Below are 25,773 nucleotides of genomic sequence, written 5' to 3'. Positions count from 1 at the left end.
CCCAATGTCCACGCAGGACTCTGATCTAGGCCAGGCCTTTCCCGCTACCCAAGGAGTCCCTTCCTTTCTTGCTACCCGTGTCTCATGCACAGACAGAGCATGACTAAGGAGCCATTTTGATTGGCATCCTTCCAGTTCTATAAGAACCACAAAATTGACCCAGACAAGGAACTGGTGTGAGTCTTCAAGGCCAACGTCACTCATATCGAAGCAGAAGCCTCTAAGTTCCCTTTTTTGGCGGGACCCCCCCTCCCCCAAAGCCAGAAACCCTTGGAGTGAGTGTGGTAATGGCCTCAGGACGCACTCAGAGAAGGGACACTTCCCCGAGCTGGAGCCCTGGCTTTACCACCAAGCTGGGCGTAGGAAATGTCTGGTTGGCTAGGAGTAAGAAATTTCTTGCTAAATGACAGATGCTTTGGATTGTTACTATTGTTATTAGTCAGCTCGTAACAAATACGAGAAAATCTTGGCGAGCAATAAGGAGCAAAGCTAGCTGCTGTTGAATAGGGACATCTCAAGGGCAGATGGGAACACTGCCTGAGTGGACTTTCAGAAAGAAAGTCTTCTCTTGTTCCCCGGAATTACCTTCCTATGCTCAAAGAAATCCCAGTGCTAGATGGCAAGCGGTGTCAAGGACAACTTCACACAGTGATTCCAGCTACATAAATACGGAAGGACTAATAAAGTGAGATGAGAGAAACTTAAAAATTAATTTGCTCTGATAAAGCAATACCAATTACAGTCATCCATTATATGGATGAACAGCTTATAGCTGTTTACCATTTATGCTTAATAACCATACAGGGCATCAATTCTATACCATCATTAAATGCGTTATATTAACTTTGCTCTAAGTTTTATTTGATTACATTAAACTCTTTTTCAGGCTCGCATATCAGCTTGCTTATCATAAAGTAAGTAATTTTGCAGACGGCTAAAAAAGACAAATCAGGGGACAGCAGACATTGCCTCCGAATGGTGCCTCCTTCTAGCCCTCATTAACAAAGGTTGGGTCCATTGCAAAGAAGCCCTGGGGTTCCAGGTGGGCATCAGTGAGCCAGAGTCCAGTCTAACCACACTTATCTGTGGAACAAAACCTCTGGAAATGCTTTTGAATAAAGCTGGTATCCTAGGGGACTTGGCCAGGCCTGAAGGTCTTCAGAGCATGAGTCCCCTAGGATCGATCAGCTCATGACCAGCCTGAGTCAGACACATGAGCCCCAGAAATGGAGAGGGAGTGAAGGGCCTCTGCTGCTGTTCACACCACTCACACCACTCGACTAGCTCAGGGCTCTAAAAGACTGGGTTCTGAACCTGGAATCACTCATAACCTCAGTGTGACCTTGAGTGTTCAGACCTCCTTACATCCGAGTAGCACCTGCCCCGAGCTCCCCCACCCCCGCCCCAGCACCAGCATGATGAACAAACAAGAGAGCGGGAATGAAAAGCATTTGGAATCTCAAGGCCTTAAATAAATGTGAAGGATTGTTGATATCATCATTACAGTCAGGGAGAGTGGAGGGCAAGAGCCATCATTCTCCAAGGGGAGGAAGGTCTCGGTTTCAAGAATAAAAGTGCTGCCGGGCTTGGAAAAGGTGTGAGGCGATCAGGGAAATGAAGAACGGACAGCTTCGTCAATGAAAGCTCCTGTCCGATGCGGCTGTTAGAGACGCAGGCTGCGTGTGAGCGGGAGTTGCAGAGCCGGAAGCCTGTGTCTGCGGGGAGCTCTGCAGTGGCCACGGGAAGGGTAATCGTGAGAGACACTCTAAAAAGGTCTGCACGTGCGGCATGTGGCACACCAGCAGGCACATCGTATTCCTCCACCAAAGGAGAGAAGCGACCTGTTACGTTGGCTTAGTACATACATCTCTGTTACCACAATTTCAAAAACCACTTGCGTTGCCCAATGCACACATACACTTTTTTGTCTTCTCTGTGAGGATTTCCCCACCTATGCAAACCTCGCTGACCCCTTCTCTGAAGTCTTAGAACATCACATGTTTTTAATTGAACGTTTCCCTTTGAAATCCTGAAAAAAACGGTCTCGTCTGGGCTGATGCGGTCACCATGAGGTTAGGACACCCGGACCCTTTGTCATTCACAGGGTCTATGCTCAAAAGGTGAATGCAGAAAATCTATACAAAATCAATTTAAGGCTTTACTGGGGGAACACCAGATTCCAGAGGAATTGAAGAATTTCAGGGTGGGAAGTTCTGTCTGATCCAACCACCTGTTTTCCCTGGAGTTAAACCCCTTGCCACAATGTCTCTGCCGTGTATTTACCCAAACTAGGTTAGAACACCTCTAGCGAGAGGAAATTTGGCTGGATCTCTAAACAGCTCTTTCATCTTTGGAGTGTCCTGGCTCACAGAAATATATCTTTCTATGGCTCTGTCCCTCTTCTGCATAAAAACCCTTTATATATTTGAAAACAGCACTAAGACTTCAAGGACTTGCCTTGGGTTTATGCCATGCCTCATTTTTTCCTCCAACCATGGCTCACAAGGATTTTTTTGGTTTTGGTTTTGGTTTTGGTGTTTTTTTGTTTTTGTTTTTGTTTTGTTTTTTGTTTTGGTAACTCCCTTCACCTTCCTCTTTAGTTTTCTCTGAATGTGCCCTGATTTAGCATCCTTGAGCCATGGAGCCCTCAACCGAATGCCCAGTGTGTGAAATCTGATTAGCACAGCTTAGAGCTAGACTAGGCCCGTCTTGCTCTACACACTGCCTATCTATTCCTGCAGCCTAAAATCACATTAACTTTTCTTGGCAGCCGCATCACACTTGATGAATGCCGAACCCATTTGTCAAGTAAAACCTCTAAATCTTTTGTCTGTGTGATTGTTTTTCTTTTAAAGATGGTGCTACTGAATCATCTCTCTTCCGCCTTGTGCTTCTGTCATTGGCTTTTTGGACACCAGAGCAAGATCTCAGATGCAATTCTGTTAGAGTCAGTCCGTCTTTCCAGCATGACATTATCTTAATGGATCCCAACTGGTCATCCGGTGTCCTCAATGACCTTCCAAGCTTTATTGGTGTTTTATTTTTTATTTTATTTAAAAAAAATTTTTTTTAAAGATTTTATTTATTCCTTTTACAGACAGAGATCACAGTAGGCAGAGCAGCAGGCAGAGAGAGAAGAAGAAGCAGGCTCCCCACTGAGCAGAGAGCCCGATGCAGGGCTTGATCCCAGGACCCTGAGACCATGACCTGAGCCGAAGGCAGAGGCTTTAACCCACTGAGCCACCCAGGCGCCCTTTATTGGTGTTTTAAATGTTCAATCATAATAGAAGGTAACTAATATATTGTCGTAGTTTGTAGGTTTTGATGATTTAGTTCATCTGAAAGTTGTTTAGAGGAGTGTTTTTACCTTTATTTTTTAAAGATTTTCTTTATGTATTAGAGAGAGAAAGAGAAAGAACATGAGTGGAAGGTGGAACAGAGCGGGGCGGGGGAGGGGGAGAGAGAGAGAGAGAGAAGTAGGCTCCCCATTGAGCAAGGAGCCTGATGCGGGGCTGCATCCCAGGACCTGAGATCATAATCTGAACCGAAGGCAGACATTCAACCGACTGAGCCACCCAGTTGCCCCTAAAAGAGTTTTTTTTTTTTTTAATATAAAAACTACTGGTTTCTAGTTTATTGTATTAGTAAAATATATTTTATATATATAAAATATATTTTAGTAATATATATATATATACTGGTAGGGTATGTACTTCTTGGAATCTATGACCTTTCCTGTGAAATCAAAAGCATTATCATATTTTGCATAACTTCCATAAGAAAAATGTGTATTCTAGTGCAGGGCACACAGCTTCGCATTTATCTCTTAATTTCACCTTGCTGCCTGGTAGTCCTAAATATTTTACGTACCTACAGTACTTTTTGCTGACTAATGTGTCAAATCCTAGATAAGTTTGCTAAAATCCTCTTAAGCCTTATTTTTTTTTAATCCAATTTTCTTTGTTTTCCTCAAAGTTTTTTGCCTTACCTATTTTGCTGCTGTTATTTGATGCCTAAAAGTTTATTTCTGTTGTATCTTCTTTACATACATACATACATACATACATACTTTACTTTACATACTTCACATACTTTACATACATACATTTTAAAAAGTATTTTTTTTATGACTACAAAATATTCTTCCTACCCTCCCTTTGTTCCTGCCACTGGCAAAAATATCGAATCAAACAAAGACAGCAGTCTGTAATAGAGCTCTCTGAGCTATTAGTACCATGTGGGCATAAATATTCAACCTATTTCTGTTAGCCATTCTTCAAACACTCCCCCACATCCCAGGGCAGTATTTATTTCATTATTCCCTTGTTTGCTTTCTGTGCCTAGTTATTTGGAGATGCAGGGGGAGGAGGGACAGAGACAAGGGAGAGAAAGAGACGTGAGCTCTTGGTGGGGCAGAGAGACAAATGCAGGAAGGAGGCAGCGGAACAGTCGTGAGCACCAACATTTATCCTCACTTTCTTGCCTTTGCATATAACGGCTGGATAGTGCCTCTGGCATATTCCAGGGTAGTCTAAATTCTAACCCGTTGACAGCTACGGTTGGCTCAGAATTCCTTAGACCGAGAGTAAAAAGGCTTTGGTTGAAATCCTGATCCTGACATTTACAAGCTTTGTGGCCTTGGACAAGTCCCATGTCCTCAGTGACCGTGAGGTTTTCCGTTTCTGGAAAATCAGATACTAATGCCTACTGCAGAGTAAAGTTGTGAAGTTTAAATAAGATAATGCATGTGGAATTATTGAGTACAATAGATAGCCGATAGGATGCATTTAATAAATTCTAAGTAAATGAGTTCTCTGATTCTCCAGGGGCTTGTGGACTCCCTTTTAAGAGTTGCTGCTTTATGATTCCTTCTGATTTGAACCAAGAGGCAAGTAGCAAACGAAGAGGAATCAGGCATCAGCAGACATGTGTGCGAGTGGGGAGACATAAGGAACAGAAGGCTTGGGTTAGAACAAAACCTGAGGCGGATCAGTAAAGAAGAGAGAGCCGTGACGTCACCATCCACATTAACTAGTGGTTAAGCCCTTTGCAAAGTAACACGCTGGGTAAAATAATTTAGACCAATGGGATGGGCTCTGTACACCAAGATTTTAGCACCTAAGAACACCAAGTCCACTGCTAATGTGGCATGGAGGGAAGGAACCTGTGGAAGGAGCCACATGCTGTGCCGTACACCCCACCCCACTGTGCCTCCCTGGCTTGGGCTGATAGTAACTTTGGGACCACAGAGCCTTACCTGGAGGGAAGTGGACAGAGCCCGCTACTCCAGTAGTGGGAAGGATGGTAGAGTTCTCAGGGGGAGAGATGCTGAGTCCAGAAAAGGGAGATTTTCAACAGTGAAGGGAAGAAATAATTATATACTGAGGATGCCATAGGGCAGTGATGGATCTGGAAGAATGAGTCTTATTGGAAGCCAGAAGGAAAGCTCCAGGTCCAGCTTAGAGGACAGAATGACACCCAGGGTGTCTGACTGGGGCAGACACCTGCTCCGTAAAAGAGAACGATAAGCACGTGTGTAGCATTGGAGATTTTGGAAGGGATGTGTGGGGAAGGAGTAGGGGTGCAGATATAATACAAGGCATAGTTCTGAGAAGCCTTTGCAGATCATTTGCAAGGAACTGGAAGGTGAGATGTAGCTAGCAATAATTTACCCTGCCAGGCCCCCACAGGGACTGTGAAAATTAATTAACCTTTCTAAAGTGATCTGCACATGGAGGTAAGGTACCACACTAGAGTAAAGCTTTAATTCAGTACCACTGGGGTTCCAGCTAATGACAAACAGGCCAAAGCCTCCCTACTATAGAGTACGGCTTGGTCACAATATCCTTCCCCTGTTTCCTGTTTCCATTTGGCCTTCATTTAGGAACAGAATCTGTCCAGATTTCAGAAGGTCTCAGAAAGTCATCTGGTCAACCTTCAAGGTTCTAGGCAGAGGTGTCTGAAATCATTTCAAGAAAAAAAGTAGTTCCTTCCTTCCCTAAATGAAGGTGTCATCTTGACCTTGGACAAAAGGCATTTTTTCTACATTTTAGATAAATTACAGGAGCCTGAAGTCAAGATAGAGCTTAGAAATGCCTCTGGCCTTGGCAGTGGTCTGACACATTTCCTCGTTTGAACAATCTGGTAAAAGACTGTTGTAAAGAGAAGAAGAATCCCCCTCCCCATAAGAGACTGGGCTCATGTAACCCCAACCTCCTTGTTTTGCACGTAAAGGGAAAGAGGGTCAGAGCAAGGAAGGGACCAGTTTGTGGGTACCCAGGGTCTGAGTACAGGGGAGATCCCGGCCTTGACTCCCAGACTCGTGTTCCACCCATGTCACCATTGTGTCCTCCCAGACATCCTAAGTGCTGACACTGGAAACTCCATACGTCTGTGTTCAGGATAGCCAACAGTCCAAATTCTATCTGGGGTCTGTCAGTTGTGGAGCTGAGCAGGAACTGGAGCAAGGAATGTGGCCAACAGGCAGACCCACCAAGGCTAAAGGGCCAAGATCGCCGGAAGGGCTTGATCCCTTTTCCCATGTCGCCCCCACCCTCAACCCCAAGGCACTGAGCCCAGAGTGAAAACCCTGGGCCTGAAAAGTCTCCACGAACCTGCTATTTGCCAGAGAAGAAAATGGAAGCACGTTCAGGCTCAGACTGCTTGGTTGCTGGGGTGGGAATCGTACGAGTGGTGTTCAAACTCACTGCTGCCCCCTGCCGCCTTCTTGAGGCAGCTGCAGACTCTGGACAGCAAAGAGAAGCTCTTCCTAGAAAAACCCTGTTTGGGGTTTTCTTGTTCCCCTGAAATCAGTCTCTCTCAGTCTAATTGCCTCCCTATCTCTGTCTCTGTCTCTGTCTGTCTCTGTCCCACACCCACGTACATGCAGCACACGTGTCCCCCCCCCCAACCCCTCCCCACCCCGACACAGGACTAGAGTAAAGCTGAATGAAAGGAAACCATAAGAGTTTGTGTGAAATTCTGCAAAGACTGTAAAATCGCCAATTGGATTTTCAGGATGGATGGTTTCTCCCTAATTAGATTCTGCTGCCTGTAATAAACCAACTTTGCAGCTTTATCCCATCCTATAAAGCGACCCATTTTTCATTAGTCAGGTGTACAATCATGCTCATGGTGTACACAGAGCACAGATAGGCCTCACCTTTCAATTTGCTTCAGATAACACTGTGTTTCTGCCTCAGATGGTAACATACCAATAAAAAACATGTGCTGATTAGGCCATACCATCAGTACTTAAATCCCTCAACAAAAACTTCTTCTCTTCACCCTAAGAACAACACTAAAATTCCAGACTGGAAGGTCACCCTGGAGTGTACCTTTTGCAGACAGACGCATTCTGGAGAAACAGTCTAGCATTTCTCAAAGTGCAGTATGTGGCCTGCCTGCGTCAGACCCACTGGGGATGTGTGCTAAGATACACATTCTTGGGCTCCCTCCCTCAGACATACTGATTTAAACTCTCTGGGGGCGATGCTTGTTGGCTCAGTCGGTTAAGCGTCTGCCTTCAGCTCAGGTCATGATCGCAGAGTCCTGGGATCGAGTCCTGCATCGGGCCTCTGGCTCAGTGGGAAGTCTGCGTCTCCCTTTCCCTCTGTCTGCTGCTCCCCCTGCTAATACTCTCATGCTCTTGCTCTCTCTCTCTCTCTGGCAAAAACAAACAAACATACAAAAACTCTCTAGGGAAGAGACTTAGGAATCCATCTGTAGACCAAGATCCTCTGGTAATTCTGAAGCAGGCTAACGTTTGAGAGCCACATAGCTCAGGTCCTTCACAGTTGGGATGCAAGGGCCCCCTGCCATATATATGATGCCTTATTTGCTGCCCTATCTGGAGACAAGGTCACCCTCCTCCCCCAAAGGTTCTCATGTCTCTGCAGCTTCATATTACAGAATCCCAATTCTCAGGCTATAGCAGGGCAGCCAGTATCATAGACAGGCTGCCTGTCAGGCTGTAAGACCCACTCCCCCCTGGTCTGGACACCATCTCAGGGTCATCACTCCAGACAGCCAGTGCCTGGAGAGTGGCTAGGCAGGAAAGTGCTGGAGGCCTGATTCAGCTGGACAAGAAAGACTGTGCAGATGAGGAACTGATTCCCACAAGGCCCTGGGGAGTGTTGCTGAGCTTGTCAAAGCCAAGTGTGGTCCCTGGGTGACGCGAAGCAGGCAGCCTGGGTGGTCTTCCCAGGATGCTGAGCTGAGCGGCAGATGACTGAGCATGGCCCATGGCCTGTCTTTGATCTAGAAAGCACTTTTCCTCCAAGATCCCAAAGCACTCTCCAGACACTACCTAATTCATCCTTACCCCCAGTCTCAGGGTTAGATCCTGGTAAAGAACCCATCGAGGGCCATGTATCCAGCAGATACCAACTCTGGTCAAAAGTCAGAATCCATGGCGTCTGGGTGGCTCAGTCGATTAAGGATCTGACTCTTGATTTCGGCTCAGGTCATGATCTCAGGGTTGTGAGACAGAGCCCAGGGATGGGCTCCACACTGGGCATAGAGCCTGCTTGACAGTCTCACTCTACATCCCTGGGCGAGCTGAAGCTTGGTTTTTTTGTTTTTGTCTTCCAGGAAAAGATAATTGGAAAGATGTTTTCCATGGCAAGGGAATCTGTAATTGTCTTTCTTTCTTTCTTTCTTTTTTTAAGATTAGTTTTATTTGTTGGAGAGAAACATGCATGAGCGTGAGCAGGGGAGGAGCAGAGGGAGAGGGAGAGGCAGGCTTCCCGCTGAGCAGGGAGCCATGTGTGACTTGATCCTGAGACTCCCGGATCATGACCTGAGCCAAAGGCAGAAGCTTAACCAACTGAGCCACCCAGGCGCCTCAGGAATCAGTAACTCTGATGGCCCGAAGTTCTTCCTAAACCTAAACTGTAAGCGTCCTGCTAAATGTAAAGTTCTCCGAGCTCCTGTGTGGTGAACACAAGCGAGCTCGGCTCTGTTACAGTCTAGCCTCCACGCCCTGGGAGAGATGTGGAGGCTCCTCCAGATTCTGAAGTTCAACAGGAGAACCAGGCTTCAGCCCGACATTCATGCAGGAATGTCGGGTTGAAGCCCCGTTCTCCTGCATTTGACTTTGTCCCCACCATGCCCGATGAGGCTGTGGCTACTTCCCGGTGGACACGCAACCAAAGTGAACACTGTACCCAGGATTCTGACCCAACCGCCACCCCAAAACAAGGGGGTGGGAGACTGAGCACTCCCAGACTGGCTTCTTTCCCCTCTTCCCAGTATGCAGGTAAAAACCAAACCAAACCGAACAATCCAGGGCAATGAGCTGTGGAGGGCCCCCAAAGCTGGTCTCAGGACAGGAGCTATCTGGAGCTTTCCCCAGGCACTCAAGCCCGCTGCACACTCCTCCACCACAGAACCTGGAGAGACCTTGAAGGGAAGGTGGAGTAGACCCGGTTCACTCAGGGCAACAAAGCTCTAACCCTGGGGGCAGGGTCTGCCCCCCACCCCCTGCTCTCAGTCCCATCTTCTCTGGGCTCCACTGGAGACAGAAACAAGATGTGTGGTCTGCAAAAGGCGGAGGAAAGAAAAGCCTCTGGGACCCCAATGGCAACACCATCTGGCCTCTCCACGGTACAGAAATTCTCAGCTCAGCTTCGTGGCATAATTTTTATGGGTATGAGCTCAATCTTATTAGTGTGATCAACTCCCTGAAGATGGGGACTCTGAGTTCTACGTGCTCAACTTAGAGCCAGGCACAGAGCAAGGGCTTGTTACCGGTGAGCAAGAGTGACAGCGTCCCGGGTCCCCGGGGGCCCAGGCTGGACGTCCAGCAGCGATGACAAGAGCCCTGTCTGGGACAGGGGCTCATTCTCTGGGTGGAGTTGAAATGTCATACCCTGCCCTGAAAAGCCAGCCCATGGAGGAGCCCGGGAGATGTTCAGACAGTAATCAGGATCCCCCCAACTCCAGCCTTAATCAGGCCATTTCCAAGGGCTCTTCCTTTCTCCTCCCTCTCTGATGCCTGGAAACACACAGCCCCAAACTCCCCAACTCATCTCCTAGAAGATGTTTCTGAGTCACTTAACCTCACCCTGGGTTATCTGTCAAGACTCCCATTTAAATATTCTAGATGCCGTCAGGGTTTCCAGTTTCTTCTTTGTCTGTTGAGCTCCGAGGACCCTTACCGATCATCTGGTCCAGTCATAATCCAGAAGCCGGATATGACCAGCCTTTTTGTTTCTTTCATAGAAGACAAGAGAATAAAAGAGACCTTAATAGAGAATGTCAGAGTATGTCATATGTAGTAAGGGTGAGCTCCATTTCAGGAAATTTTCAGTTATGTTAACATCGACGTGTCTGGGACTTACAAAAAATGCATTTCTTCTAATGAATCACAGTCAGAAAAAGTTTGAAAAACACCAAGCCCATTTTCTCATGTTGCCAGTAAGAAAACTGATGCACAGAGAGGAAAAGCTAGTTGCAGTCACACAGCAGTCAGTGGCAGTGCTTGGACCAGAGCTCAGGTTTCTTCTGCCTTCTGTTTTAGTGCTCTGTTCAACTGCAGCCTGCGGGTCTCTGGTTTTGCACCTAGAGAACCTGAAGTGGGTCTGGCCAGGGAGCCCCAAGAATCCCCACTCCTATCACAGCTGCCCAGCCAGGAGTGAGACTCCCTCAGCTGACCCAGCGCAGGTGCACGTAGCAGGGATATCGGTGGGGGATGGGTATGGATGGCTGAAACCTATGTCCAAGCTTGTTTTGAGCATACAGGCGAGAGTGACCTTGACTTTCCTCTCAAGACCTTAATAATCATTAAATTAGAGCAAATCACTCAAAGAGGCCACTTCAGGGTGAATATGAGAGCTCACCGGCTCTGCAACAAGACAAGGGCATGGCTTTCTCCCTGTGGGAGTGCAGGCCAGCAGACAAGCACCTTGCAGCAAAGATTCCAGGCTGTGAGTTGGGTCGCTGCTGCCTATCTAGGCTGTGACCACTCTCATCCTCAACCAAAGAGTATCCTCCTCTCTGAGACGTGCTACCTGACTGTGTAGCCCCTTGGGGTGATCAATGTTGGTGTCAGAGGAAAGTGGGGGTGCAGGGAGGGTCAGAAATGAATACAGGTGAGAAAACCAAGGCTCACAGAGGCTGAGAGACTTGAGCAAGGTCACAGAGCTAGCTGGTCGCAGAGCCACATGTGACTTAAGTGCAAAACTGATTCCCAGCTCCCCACTTCTCAAATCACACACGAAGCACCTGGACATCTTGTCACAACGCAGACTCAGTACGGGTTGGGGGAGGCTTGAGACTGTGCATTCCTAAGAAATTTCCAGGTGATGCTAAGCCGGCTGGCTCTACACCACGTTGTCTGGAAAGACAGAGGGAACTTTGAAGTTTACCACTGCTCGTACCAAGGCTCAAACGTTCCACTTGCGCCAGCGAATCGTCTAAGACTGACAAACAGATTTACTTAAAATAATAAGGATCATTATTTTAACATGCATCCAATATTGATTTTGTTTTCATCCCTATGTTACGCATAAGGAAGCTGAGATTCAGAGAGGTTGAGGAGCTTAGCCTGAGTCACACAGCTAGTTAGCGGCAGAGCCAAGATGTAAACTCCAATCTGTCCTGACTCACAGCTTCATCAGCTAAAAGCCATGCAGAGATAAAGCCTCCACCCTTCCTTTCTCTGAGCTTTGGGAGCCTCACCCGGAATGCTCACCATTCTTCTCCAGCCAAACTGTGCTCTCCCCAGCACTACTTGGCCACAACTTCCTCATAACTCAGGCTCCTGAAGTTTCTTTTTTTCCAGACCTGTGTATACCCAGTGGACCCCAACAAGCTCTTTTTAGAGTTGATCTGGAGGAAGCAGGAGAAGCAAAGGAACTCGGGGCAATATGTGGATAGCGGATCTATGCGGTAAGACATGTGGGGGCCTCCTTCTAAATCAGGGCCTGTGTGCTCTCCACCAAGGCCGTGTCAGCGAGGACGCCGAAGTCTAGCTGCCTGGACGCTGAAGCCCTACCGCCAGGAGGCGTGCTGGCCACCAGGAGTTTTGCAAGGAAGGGCTCATGGTCTGTTGGAACAGTCAAGGACTCTGTGCAGGGATGAGAGCACATGCCAGAATTACCCAGAGGACAGCTTCCAAGGGCTGTCCAGACCCAGCCCTGCATTTTGGCCGCACCTTCAGGATAACAAACATCCTTAGTTTCACCGTGTTTCACCAAGTGCGGGCTCCCATCGCCAAGTGCACGTGAGGACTACTGACACGCGCAGCACCTGTTCCCACAGCGGGATGAACATCCATGTGGCGGGCCGCACGTCTGCTCAAGGCTGGCTATGCCAGGCTTCAGGTCCAAGCTCACCTTGCTGGGGCTGCCTCCTCGAGGAGAACCAGAAACCACGAACGACTGCAGAGGCCTTGGTGGCCAGGAGGCAGCAGGACTGAGTGAGGCTGTAAGGGTCCAGGGAGTGGTCAGGAGGGGACTCAGAGGAGACTCAGCCCAGGGCTGGTCTCCAGTTCGGGGCAACCCCAGGGTGTCGGGGCCTCACTGTCTAATGGCAGGGAGAGAGCTTTTCCAACCAGTCTCATAGCTGGGCTATCTTGCTCGGAGGGCTGGCTCTGCCACTTACAAGCTGTATGTCCAGGGCATGTCATTCACCCCTCAGAACCACGACGTCTTTGTCTATAAAATTCACATAACAGTGAATAGTCGAAATGAGCCGGTGTATATGTTTAAGTAGTGCCTAGCCTATGGTGAGGACCTGATCGATGTGAGCAAGGGCTTAAAAACCCACATTCCATGACAGCCACAGATCCCGTGCCCACACTGGCAGAACGCGGCAGGGAGGCCTTGCAGAGTGAAAAAGCACACTTCACGCTTCTGCTTCTCCCACACGTGTACAGCCAATGGCTGGACGGGACCTACTTTTTCAGGGCGCACTCCAGTTCGTTCTTCTCCTCGTGAGCTTCTTGGAGCTGTGAGAAGGTCCTGGTCAGGAAATCCTCGAAGCTGGACAGTAAGTGAGGTTCATCCTTCTTCAGCCGTAACCAGAGCTGCTTGATGTCACTTTCGCTACAAGAAAAAGGGGGCATTCATATCCGAGTGCGGCAAGACCCTGCTTCCTGGATGTGAAACTGACAGCCAGAACGAATGGCTAGCATTTATTGAGTGCTGGCTGTATGCTAGGTACTCTACGCCTATTTGCTTATTTGACCCTCAGGATAACCTGTGGGGCTGGGGCTCTCCTAACCCTCTGAAGAGGGGGAAAGGAGCTGGCTCCGATCTCTCGGCTGACAAAGGACGGAGTCAAGAGTCAAACTCGGGCTGCCTGGCTCCTGCGTCGGCCCCCTTCACCCAGCGCTCCACTGCTTCCACTCTCTGGTTTTTCCCGATGGGCAGGTGGCGCTGAGCGTGCGCAGCCGCGTGCTGGGAGCATCAAAGAATGTCAGGAAGAGGAGAGGAGGACAGGAGCCTGGTGTGTGTGAGGACAAATGCCGTGCAGCTGAAGGAGAGAGCTTGTCGCCCCAGGAAGGACAGTGCTCACAGCTGAAAGGTAAAGACATGCCATCTGATGGATGGCAGAAAGCAATTGTCACCATGGGGAATGGGAGAGAATATGCAGCACCCCACTGGGGCCCGGTGGCACCGGGAATGACTGACAGGCAGAAGGAAGGGAAGGCGCAAATCTGCAAGGCGCATGTGTGCACACACGGAACGACAAATAGAAAGTTGGCAGGGACGCAGACAGGCAGAGAGACAAAGACACAGAGTGACATGCCCAGAGCCTCCCCTCCCCAGCCCCAGCCCCAGCACCAGCTAACTGGGCAGATGCGTATCGCAGAGCAACAGAGACAGACGGGGCCCCACTGATCGGGGACAGGAAGAAGGAGGCGGCGGCACACACTGGGGACCAGGCGCTCCATCTCTGGGGAAACTCGAAAATCTACGGCCAACCATCACGCAGAACCTGAGAACAATCTGGTGTGCAGCCCATTAAATTCTGAAACCACTACGATCTGAGGGTAGCTACCACCAGGAACCCTCAGGATAAAGAATAAAGTCCTTTCTGTTCCTGTGTGACAAGTCCTATATTTGAGCAACTTCCCTCAGAAGTGATACTTGCCCCATGGATACTTGGCTACTTGATCCATTGCCCCTCCCTCCTTCCTTCCCTTGCTATCCTCTGGCTCGTCTGGAACACTCGTTCACCCATCACCCAATGAGTACTTCTTATTTGTTGGAACCCAGCGCTGAGAGGACAAGAGGTGATCCAGGAAACAAGGGATGGGGAGGGAGGAGCTTTTCCATTCCCAGAACTTTGCTGTCCTGTAGATATGGAAGAGATGGTATGATACAAGGATCCCAAAGACATATGACGATGGTCTCCCATGGCTGCGGCAGACTGATGCCCTTATGATGTACATGAGTTATAAAATCAAGGTCCACCTCGGTCTGTCTGTTCACATCTGTCAAGCTCCTGCCGGGACAGACAGTTGGCTAGAGCCTCCAGTGAGATTTGCAGACCCACCTGACCCTCTTCCAAAGCTCTCTGAACCACCTCGTCATGGCCACACTACCTCCCCTACCCCCGCCCCCAGATTTCTGGAGAAGGGACGAATCTGTCAATCCTTGATGAAAAATAAGTCAAGTTCCATAAGTTGCCCAATCACTCCACCAGTCGGACCACTGGGAGTCCAGACACCTGGTCTACAGCTTCTGCTCCTTGTGAAAGGGTGTAGGGGGCAGGGCTAGACAGGATTCTAGGAGGTCAGGTGACCCATCTGCCTGCTTCCAGAACAACACACAAGCCATTCTGGGGAGTGAATCTTTGAAGACCTCCGAAGTCTTCACAGCTTCCTTTATGCTCTCTGGGGCCTGGTGGTCTTTCCATCCCCCTCTTGCAACACCCGCCCCCTGCCTTCCATTTGGCTTCCGTGGGGATGGAGAGTGCTGGCCGCCATTTTCTGCATATCAATTTCTGTGACCACCCTTGAAGCCTTCCCTAGAGCCTTCTTTTCCAGGATGCCTCATGCTGGCTCAGTTCCTCACTGGCCTCTGACAGGCCCTCTGAGGAACATCGGGTGAACTCTGTTTTGAGAGCCCTGCCAGGAAGGGGGCTGGCCCCAAACAGACAGGTGGGTGGAGAGGTGCCTCTCTCTCATGACAGTGCCATGGCTTGTCCACACTGCCCTCTCCTCCTGCTCCTCTAGGAGGAGGCTTCCCAGGGTCGTTGAGTGGTCCCTGGGCTCTGACATCTTGTCCTCAGAGAAGCTGAGTGGGGTGTCTGACTACCATGCTTCCCACCCACCTGCACCCGTCCATGGGCTCAGATGGTTAAGTGTCCGCCTTCTGCTCAAGTCATGATCCTGGGGTCCTGGAATCGCACCCCCCCTGCCCTAGGGGCAAGTACACTGCCCATCCAGGGCCTCTCCCTGGGCTCTCTCCCAGGCCTCCGCCTGTCCTTTCCCAACTCTGACGCAGTCTACCGAATTGTTGGTTCAAAAATCCACAGAGCGACAGATTCTTGCTCTGGCCTGCGTGTTGTGTGCAGGTCCCTCCTTTCCCGCCACTTCTTTATCATCCTCAACCACAGTTCCTTCTTCTCCCAAGCTTGGGACACATCAGAGTTCCAATCGTTAGGCCATTCCCGCTCCGGCAACACACATCCAAGCCAAGACGAGAGGCCCAGAAATGGAAAGGTGAAAGGCAACAGGAAAAGGGAGAAGAGTGTTCTGCGTTTTTAGGCCACTGGTTTCCACCAGCTGCAACCTCACTTTTTATTTTATTTCATCCTATTTTTATTTCATTTCATTTTAAATGTCAGATGCATTTTGGAAAAGAAATGGGGGTATTATGTTTTATTTGATGCTCCAGCCATCTGAAATTTTCAGCTGAGTTGCTGATTATCCAAGCGGTGAGCTGGTAAAACTGGTTAATTTCCCGCCTCGGCTTCCTGACGGGTTTGCTCTGGCTCCGGGGCACGGTGGGCAGATGCCGCCACGTGAGAAGCCTCGGCCAGGAGCATGCCACTGCAGGGCGGGCTAGGTTGTCCTGCAGCCCCTGAGACCCGGGGCTGGCTCCAGGGGGAGGAGGAAATGCTAGTGAGCTGGCAGGAATGGGGGAACCCCAGCAAAATGCACAGAGAGCCCCTCCAGGTCTGGCACGGCCCTCTGCTGCACAGCGTTCCTCAGGGAGCCAAGGACTGTGCTGATGCCATACGGTAGGAGTGAGGAGAGTGGGAAGGTAGGGGCTGAGCACCGTTTCCCGAGAGAAAATGCAAAAAGCAGAGACAAGTGCTGGCCAAGGGCAAGCTGTAGGGGCAAGTCTTCTAGCTGGCTGCCCAGAATCTGGGGCCTGGCTAAGCTCTGAACAAATGTGGATGTTGCATGGGCAGATGAAGGTGGTTCCTGGGTGGGGCCCCACCCCTCCCAATCACTGTTGCCACTTACTCTTCAAAATCCTTCTGGGCTCCAAGTCTGTCCATCAGCATTTGGAACTGGGTCTCCTCATCTTCATCCGTGTCGCCCACGTGCTCTTCCCCTCTGGACTGATATACCTTCTCTTCCTGGAGCCGGGCCACCTGTTCACTTGCCTCTTCCTGACCCGGCTTATTCTGGCTGAAGAAGAAGTGACCTGGGGGATACACGGCAGACCCAGGTTGAAATGAACCAGGCAGCCATCCCACTGTGTTGTGCACTGGTGTCATCGAAAGAAAAGGAGATGTAGAGGCTGGAAATCTCATTTTGGTTCCCCCTTTTATGCCAAACTTGCCCTTCTCAGGTGGTAGGGGATCGGGCCGTGACCGTGTAGTGGGCACGGAGAGAGCAGTGGTACAAACAGCCCACGTGGACACAGAAAGGAGGCCCAAATAATCCAGAGCCTGGAAACTTCTGGAGGGCAAGGAAGCCTGGACTATACAGACCACAGATCTGGCGGTGGATGCGGGAACCTCTCACAGCTTTAGGTAGATGAATACCCTGGGGCCCCAGCACCCACTGGAACTTACTAAATCCAGTGGTGAACTCCTCTGGCGTCAGAAAGCCATTGCCATCAGCATCCAGGGCGTCAAATACGTCCTCCAGTTCCTCCAGGCTGAGTGGTAACTCTTCATGGAGCCTCTGCAAACAATCCAGACTGCGGTGGTCAACATTCAGATCATCAGGGAGGGCTGCCCTGGAACTGCAGAGCTTGCTGCCGGAAGGGTCTAGAGTTGGCCCTGTCCTACAAAGACCCCGTTACCGCCCTTCTCTCTCCCTTGAATGCTTTGACTATTTATTGGGTGCCTACTGGTGTGCAAGGCAGTTTGCTAGATTTATAAATACGTCTTTATCAATAAGTTTATAAACAGGTGTATTTGTATTTAATTCTCATGACAATCCTTTAGGTGGGCATTATTATCTCACCTTATAGATGAAGAGTGAGGTTCAAGTTCCCTGCCCGAAGGTCCCCCAGCCTATAAGTAACAATGCCAGGAGTCAAATCCAGGTCTGACTCTGAAGCTGGCCCTCCTCACAACCATAAAGGATGGAAAAGGTTCAGAACTGACTCCTGTGGTAGGATAATAGCTGCGTGACATGGTGTCAGGTGAAACAAGGGAGTAAACGAAAGAACAGGCCCAGTGCATGTTCAATAAAAGGTGGTAAAGAGGCAGAGAAGCTGAGAGAGACAGAGAGATCCACTGACCCACTAAGGCCTCTCAGCAAGTGAATGACAGAGGAGTGAGGCTTCACTGTCAGTCTTCCCTACTCTCCCCACGCACGCCCTGCCGCCCTGCCATGCCAGCTCCCCTGCTCGGATGTGGGTAGGCTTCACGCTCTCAGAAGCCTTCCCTGATGGAGGCACTCACAATCCCCGGGCCCCAGCATCAAGTCTGTCGGTTTCTGTGGACACACATTTCGATCCTTTAGCGCCGAGGGGATGCTGGGTAAGCCCCCTTCTTCCATGTAAGTGAACCACACCTGTCACTCCAGGCTGTGCTCCCTTCTTCTGCTTCCTACTGGTTCTCAACTAATTCCCAGAAGGATGTTAACTGCCCCTGGCTTAAGGGATCAACCCCCACAAGACCATGTGTGTTCTAAAGGGGAATTGGACAAGACAGTGTGCAAGGAAGTTATAAATCAACACCGAAGCTGAATCCTGGCCTGACTAGGACCACACAGGATGGGAGGGCAGGGACCAGCTGCTGGGACGAGGAGCTAGTGGTTGAGTTCCTGATGCTTCCCTCTGGCCTTCTGCCTGATGTGCTGTGGCCCCAGGCCAAGGCTTATTTGCATCGTTGAAGCGAGTGTTCTCTTAGACCCTAATAACCTAAGTCTCCAAACGAGGACTCCCCAAGGGAGTTCATTATGGCCCAGCTGACCCTCCCCCTTCCTCCCTGTTACCTAAGGGACAGCTACACAAAATTGCCCTCATGCAAGTGACTGACAGCTGAAGACAAGGAACACGGGGCTGTAGGAAGGAAGATACATACCCATCTGAACAATGAAAACGAGCTGGCAGGTGTAAAAGCCCATAACATAACTTGCAAGAACACTTGGCTTGATCCTATGGCAATCTTCTAGCTCATAAGCCATAAAGTTTAATTTGGCAGGTCGTACATTAAGGGAGACTGCGATGCATTACAAAGTGGGAAGATAGGATGATGCGGAAGCCATTTAGGGGAACTGAATTAAATATGAATGAGTTTTTTAGAAAGGAAGGGAGTGAGAGTGCGTGCAAAGATTCTAGAAGTGCCTCTGCTTAGCATACAGCAGAATCGCAGGCTTATCAACAATCCATAAACCAACTGTCTCAAAAGCCACAATAAGAGAATGTGGGGTGAGGAGTGAGTCAATTTTACAAGGAGGAGGCTTATTAGCTCCATTGGAAACCAAAGGCTTCACATGGGAGGGAGAGTCAAAGCCCGAGCGACTCTGGACTCTGGTTCATTCCTCCCTCCCTCCCCGCCGTCAGCCTGCGGTCGCCCAATCTGATCCATGGTGTGCTAAAGCTAGAAATGGCTGCAAGGGGGCTGCCGAGGTTGGTGGGACCCTCCTTTTGCCTTTCACCAAAACCACCCCACATGTGGGGACCCTTCCTCTCTTTAGCTGTCATACCCCACCTTTAGGCTCCATTCCTAAGTCTAGCACAAATCCCTCCATCACCAAATCCCAGGCTCTCTGGTCTACAACTCAGGCTGGTTTCCTTTTTCTGCTGTCAGTGAAGCTGGGGAAACGATATTAGATCCTCCCTGTAGTTCTTACCCTTCCTGTGATCATCTCTTATTTATCTCTGTTCTCAGGACCTGCAAGCCATGTAAAACCAACTCATTCTGGTCTTGTCCCCTGGGCACCTGGTGTCTACATTTTCAACTGAGGTAAGCAGAGTGAGGGGGGACAAGATGATTCATTCCACCGATTGGCTGGCCTGCAAGGCTCCAGATTTGCCTACAGTCACAGTGGAGACCAGCACTGGGATTAAAGAGTTGATTTCGCATTCAGGGCCTCAGCTAGAGTCAAATGGTCCTCTACCATGTTCTCTCTGGAATTCCTTACTGGGCATTAACCATCCCCTGCCTACCCAGCTACCACCAAAATTCTCTCTTGACAGCAGCGCCATGCCCCAGGCTTCCAGAGACCCTGTTTCCTTTGTACATCCTGTTTCACTTCCATTCCCATCTGGAAAGGTGGGCAGGGGAAGGAGGAGCCATGGGGAGGAAGTCAGCTTGCCCTCTTTATGCCAACACGTCCCATGCCCACGGAGCTCTGCAGAAACCCACTGCTCCTTGCAGACCTGCCTCCCTCCACTGCCGTCAAGCTGGCTCTGAATTCCTGCCCCACTTAGGCTCTGCAGCCCTCGGGGCAGGCCAGGCTGTGTGAGTCCCCCAAACACATGTTCCTTCTTTCACCAGTCTCGGGTCAGCTTGTATTTTGTATCCTGAAAGATGCGACTAGTTGATGAATGTCTGCTCCTTCAGTGGACTGGAAGCTCTGAGGCAGGGACCCCATTCATTTTCACTCACCATCCTGTTCCCAGGGAGCTCAGTGCTGACCCACGTGGAGTATTCAGATACTTGTTGAATGAACGAGTAAACAACTGAGTGCTAAAAGTGATGTCAGGAGACCCTGAACTCTTATCTAGGGAACACTGGTTTGGACTCTCATGCTTCCGATTGTGACCAGGAGCACACTTGCTGATTCTTGGCAAGGTCTTGTAGATGGGACATTTTCTAGGACCTGGAACAGGAAGCAATCCTGCAACAGTGCCAATGGCTGGGACTCCCAGAACCACAGAGAAATGTTGTCTTCTGCTGCTCATCAGCCAGAGCCCCTAACCCTCCTGGCCACAAGGCCAGTAGCATGCATTTTGCGTCTGAAAATGAATGGGTGCACAGCCTCCAACACGTCTTTGGGAAACTCATTAAAGAGAAAACCATGGGCATCCGGGTAGCTCAGTGGGTTAGGTGTCTGCCTTCTGCTCAAGTTGTGATCTCAGTGTCCTGGGATCGAGTCCCGAGTTGGGCTCCCTGCTCGACGGGGAGTCTGCTCCTCCCCCTTGCTTGTGCATCTTCTTTCTCTCTCAAATAAATAAATAAAATCTTTAAAAGAGAGAGGGAGAAAGAAAGAGAGAAAGAGAGAGAGAACCAGAAGAAATCCAACTTTACAGCCAGAATTAAAGTCTCCCTCCTTTGGAGGCTTCTATGACATCCTGTTCGGATCTCCATCTCAGCACCAACCATTCTCTTCTCATACCAAACATCTTCAGGATGCAAATTCGAGGTACAAGAGATGAAATCTACCTTTAAAGCTTTGTGCTTTCACGTGTTTCATTCAGGCTGTTCGGTGTAGCCTAGGGTTTCTTAACCTCCGCCCTATTGAGATCTTGGAATGCTTCCTTCTTTGTTGTGGGATGGAGGGTGGTTGTTCTGGGTATTATAGGATATGCAGCAGAGGCCAGTAATACCTTCCTCCTTGGTGGTTTCAGTTGAAAATATCTACAAACATCACCAAATGTTCTCTAAGAAGCAAAATGGCCCCAGTGGTGTGGACCAGACACAAACAAACACAGCACCAGCTGGGGATGAGTGGACGGCTCCTTCTTGAGCATGAGCGCCTTTTCCTTATCTCCAAGGAAGCATAAGACAACTTGCACTTAAAATCAACGTATGATGGTTTGGCTGTTCTAGAAAATAGTATTGTGGTTCTTCAAAAAATTAGAAATAGAATTACCCTGTGACCCAGCAATTGCACTTCTGGCTACATCCCTAAAGCACTGAAATCAGGGACTCCGAGTACTTCACACCCTTGTTCATAGCAGCGCTATTTTCATGCAAGGGCATGAAGCAACCCAAGTGTCCACTGAGGGAGGAAAGGACGAGTAACATGCAGTATTCAGACAGGTACAATGAACTATTAGCCAACCTTACAATGGAAGGAAATTCTGAGCCTTGCTACAACATGGATAAGCTTGGAAGACATCACGCCAAGTGAAATAAGCCAGTCGTAAAAGGTCAGATACTGTGTGACCCCACTTATACGAGGAACTTAGAGTAGTAAAATTCATAGAGGCAGAAAGTAGAACGGTGGTTGCCAGGAGCTGCGGGCAGGAGGCAACGGGAGTTAGTGTTTAATGAGCACCGAGCTTCCATCTTGGAAGATGCTGAGAGTTCTAGAGATGACGGTGGTGAAGGGTGCATAACTTGAATGTGTTTAATGTCATCGAGCTGCACACTATAAAGGGTTAAGATGGTAAATTTCATGTGGTGTGTACTTTGCCACATCAAGGACTGCGATGAGACATGGGGCGCGAGTCCCTACCTCGCTCTCCCAACACACATGCGTGCACATTTACGGAGGGGCTTCCAGGTCCCAGTCTCAGGGCCAAGTGCTCTCGTGCACACACTCATTTAATTCTCTTCTGATGCTGGGAGGCACTATAAATAATTCACAAATGAGGAACTATGGCCCCGGGGGCTTAAGAGACTCACACAAATTCACATACCACTACTACGTGAATTTGCAGATTCAGGGTTAAAACTTGGTTCAATTTGCTCTAAAAATCCTAGAAAGTCTTTTTGTTAACCTAAACCAGGAACCATGTAACTTTTTCTGCAAAGAACTAGATAGTACATATTTTAGGCTGGGTCTGGGCCTGGGTCCTTGTCACAGCTCTTCAGCTCTGCCATTGTAGCACAAAGCTGCCGGGGATGCTTTGCAAATGAAGGAGCAGAGCTGCATTCCAATAAAACTTTATTTGCACAAATAGGACCTGTTTGGTTGGTTTGCCAACTCCTAGATGATTTTTAACAGTTTGGCTAGTCTAGGAACTCTAGGCAGTGTTGGGAGGCAGGTACCTGGCCTTGGTAGGTCATCATTTCACTTGGAAAAATCAAGGAAACAGAGATTTTGAGGCTCTAGGTTTCTTCAGAGAGATCTCCTGCCCATACTGACCCAGTCTCCCTCTCTGGGCTGAAAGAGTTCTTTCATGCCCTCCAACCTGGCTTCTCATGTCTCTCTGTCCCTTGGAGCCTGGACTGACTTCTGCTTGGGGCCCTCAGCCTCATGACTCTGCTTGTGTAGGACTGTAGTAGATTTCACTCCACAAAGCAGCCTTCACCCCAATTATGCCCTGGAGTAATCCCCATGAAACCCAGAGAGGTTCTTCCTAGAGGATGGAGGGAGATTTCTCAAACCGCTGCCTCCAGTCTGTTCACACAGGCTGGTTCTCTCATCCGCCGACCCTATGGTAGAATGTCTGCACCTGGGGCCTGAGCCTAAGGCTTGCACCCCTGCCCTCCGTGCAGCCTGCCTCGGGTCCCTCCAAGTTGCACCAGGGTCCTCAAAGGAAAAAGCTTCTCCTGGACTCTGCTCCTATCCTTCTGTGGTCCCTGCTCTATCCGAGTGGGCTGACTTCATACTGTCGGGGCTCAGACACTGTGGCAGTCTTGTAGAATGGGCTTGTTCCAACTCTGCTTCTCCACCCACTTCGTCTAGCCCTTAGGTTGGCCCTGCCAGGTAGCTCGTGGCTTCTCCTTCCTTGAGAGCCATTCCTTGCTTCAGAGGGCTTTTCCTGGTGGCTGGATGTGTGTGTGTGTGTGTGTGTGTGTGTGTGTGTGTGTGTGTGTCTTCTGAGCTCTTCTCCCAGTTCCCGTGAGGCTGGGCTGGGAGCTGAGGGTGAGCAAGGTGGTGGCAGCCAGGTCTGAGGAGCTGGTCATCAACCAAAGTGGGGTGACCTCCTGGTAAAGCAGCTTTGTGCAGGAGTGATGGGCAACAGACAGATGCCTGGAGGTTATGCCCAGGTGGACCAGGGGGCACACAGAGTTACCACAGAGAGCCCAGGATGGCTAGGAGTGGGTTATGATTCTCCCCGTATTTCTTTCCAGCCCCTCTTCCCCCAGACAGAACAGCAGCAGAATTGCTCTTGATAGCACTTTCTCAGCCAACAGAACTAAATATTACAAATGCTTCACTGTCCACAGTACATAGAAGCTTCGGGGAAAAAAGAGATGGTAGGAAAAAATGCCACGGATGCCAGGTAGGAGGTCTCTTCCCTTCTCCTGCCTGGGTCGGGAGCAAGGACCGAGGAGGAATGCAGCTGAGTCCTATCTCTGAAACTCCACGTTTATCTCAGCTCGATCCTTCCAGGATCCTGGTCAATCCTTTCAGCTTGACCTTCCAGGTCAAATACAAAGGATGTCTTACAATTTACACTTTATACCTTAAATTTACCACACCTCTTCCTCCCTTCATTAAAAAGTGGGCTTCAGCGGGCTTAACTGGGATATATCCAGAGCAAAGTGCTGAGCTGCACCAGGCATGTGGCCCAGAGCTGACCCTTGGCAAATGCGAATTCCCTTTTCTTTTTAGAAGGGATCATCAAAAGTTAAGCATGCCATTAAAACTGCCACCACCAGCCACCACGACCGCAGACCTATGAAGGCGATTACAAAGTTCACAGACAGGGTATGTCAGATCAAGATTTCCTCAAAGCACATTGAGTCTGACTTTCCATGGGGAGTGCGATTTGGGGAATGAGTTCCAGTGACAGAAATACACTGGGGGGGTCAACTACTGAAAACAAGGGTGTTCTGAGCTCACTTGCAGGTTAAGCGGGCCCCATCCTCCAGGTCTTTTCCCTCAATTTGTGCAGCTATTCTATGGTGAAAGAGTTCTGGGATCACCTGAAGCCTGAAAACACCATCCTGTGGGGCCCAGGAGAGAAAGACCAGCTGCCTTTCTGCCAGGTCACCAGCTCAGCTCTTCACAGCTCCCAAGTGTGAGCCCACACGGGGCTGGAGCCCACTAGGGTCCACAGTCCCCTGCCCATACTCAGCATATTCTGAAAAGCTAAATTTTAAAAAAGGAAGCTTGGCCACTGCAAGACTTCCCTTCCAACAGCTCGGCTATGTATCCCTTCCCCGCTCCCCGAAATGCTCTTGACCAAGCAAATGATGGGAAGGCTGGGGAAGGGCTGCTCGCAGCCTGTTCTGGTTGAGGATGCATTTTATTTACTCATGTCAGTTGAAATCATGACTGCAGCATGAAGGACGTAAGTAAGACCCCAGAGTAAGCTTTTGACACGAATGGTAGAAAGGCACTAGATGAGAGGTTGGCAAAACTAGGCCCCCGAGCTATACATCGGACCCACCACCTGTTTTTTGTTTTTTGTTTTTTTTATGGCCATGGAACTAAGAATGGATTTTATATTTTTATTACATTTTTTATTCAAGTATAATTAACATACCACGTTGTCTTAGTTTCAGGCATACAATATCATGTTAAATGGTTGAAAAAAGAAGCAGAATATTTGGTGACACATGAAAATCATGTGAAATTCAAATTTTAAGGGTCCATTAATAAAGTTTTATTGGAACAGAGCTGTGCTCATCTGTTTACATGCTGCTTGTGGCAGCTCGAGGAGCAACATGGTGTTGAGCGGTCATGGCGGTGCTCACAGCCCACAGGATCTCGAATCCTTACTCTCTAGCCTGTTGCAGAGAGTTTGCTGAGCGCAGCACCAGGCAATGGTGTGCACTGGGGTTCGGCAGTATCTCTCTTGGGACCTACTGACAAGGGGCTGAGTGCGGTGGGCGTGAGGGCGAGGGTCAGATAAGAGGAGCTCCAGAAGGGCCTTCCTCTCCGGCCGTTGCATCTGTCACTGGGTCTGCTCCGAACGCACACACAGCACCCTGGCATAGCTCGGGGCTCTGTAGTGAAGCCACAGGCTGGTGCCTTTCCACTTTGTCTCCAAAGGTTCTCCTCCATTGTCTTACTCAAGTCCCTTATGATGCTGTCGCCATTTCCCACAGTCCTGGGAGTTACTGAGACAGAGAGGAAAAACAATCTCGGGGTCTGATGGCAAGCAAAGGCCAGAAAGGGAGCGAACCCAGGAGATCTGGCTCCCAGCAGAGTTTGGTCTAATGCCTCTTTCCAGGGAAGAGTAGACAGCCTCTTTTTCTGCCCCTTAACCCAAGACCCATGCCATTTGGCATTACCTGCATGTCCCTCCTGGCAATGAAGCCCTTGCCTTCTGTGTCACAGGTCTGAAAGAATTCCCATGCCTTGCTCCGCAGTGCCACCTCGACAGGACCCAGGCAGGCCCCACTCTCCTTTGCAACCTGGCCAGGTCTCTGGGGTCTAGAGACCATTCTCCTGTCAGGGGTAGCCATCCGGGTTTGTCAGTTTCTTCAAGTCTTTGCAGAACCTGAACACAGAAGATGAGAGAGACAGTGGGTGTGGTGTGGATGGAGTGAGTGTACCCGCCTCTCTTAGCAGCCACCTCCTCATTAGCAGCTCAGGACAAAGGGGAATGTGCTGTG

At 49.5% G+C, this 25,773-nt stretch overlaps 1 protein-coding gene across 10 annotated transcripts in view; it reads right to left on the bottom strand.

The window, feature by feature from the left end:
• CRACR2A (calcium release activated channel regulator 2A) overlaps positions 1–25,773 on the bottom strand; it is a 204,635-nt gene that overhangs the window by 55,412 nt on the left and 123,450 nt on the right. For all 10 annotated transcript variants that reach the window (XR_014313624.1, XM_082737960.1, XM_082737962.1 and 7 more), the window contains 4 exons: positions 25,450–25,658; positions 16,984–17,095; positions 16,427–16,610; positions 12,903–13,049 (listed from right to left, as the gene is read on the bottom strand). Coding sequence is in view for 9 of the 10 variants with exons in the window: in XM_082737960.1 (XP_082594086.1) it covers positions 12,903–13,049; positions 16,427–16,610; positions 16,984–17,095; positions 25,450–25,623 (617 nt within the window). In the remaining variant the exon portion in view is untranslated. The remainder of the gene's footprint in view (positions 1–12,902; positions 13,050–16,426; positions 16,611–16,983; positions 17,096–25,449; positions 25,659–25,773) is intronic.

This window comes from Mustela nivalis (genome assembly GCF_964662115.1).
Source record: "Mustela nivalis genome assembly, chromosome: 7".
Lineage (NCBI taxonomy): Eukaryota > Metazoa > Chordata > Mammalia > Carnivora > Mustelidae > Mustela > Mustela nivalis.
Note: the sequence above shows the minus strand (reverse complement) of the source record. Positions and strands in the feature narration are given on the sequence as shown.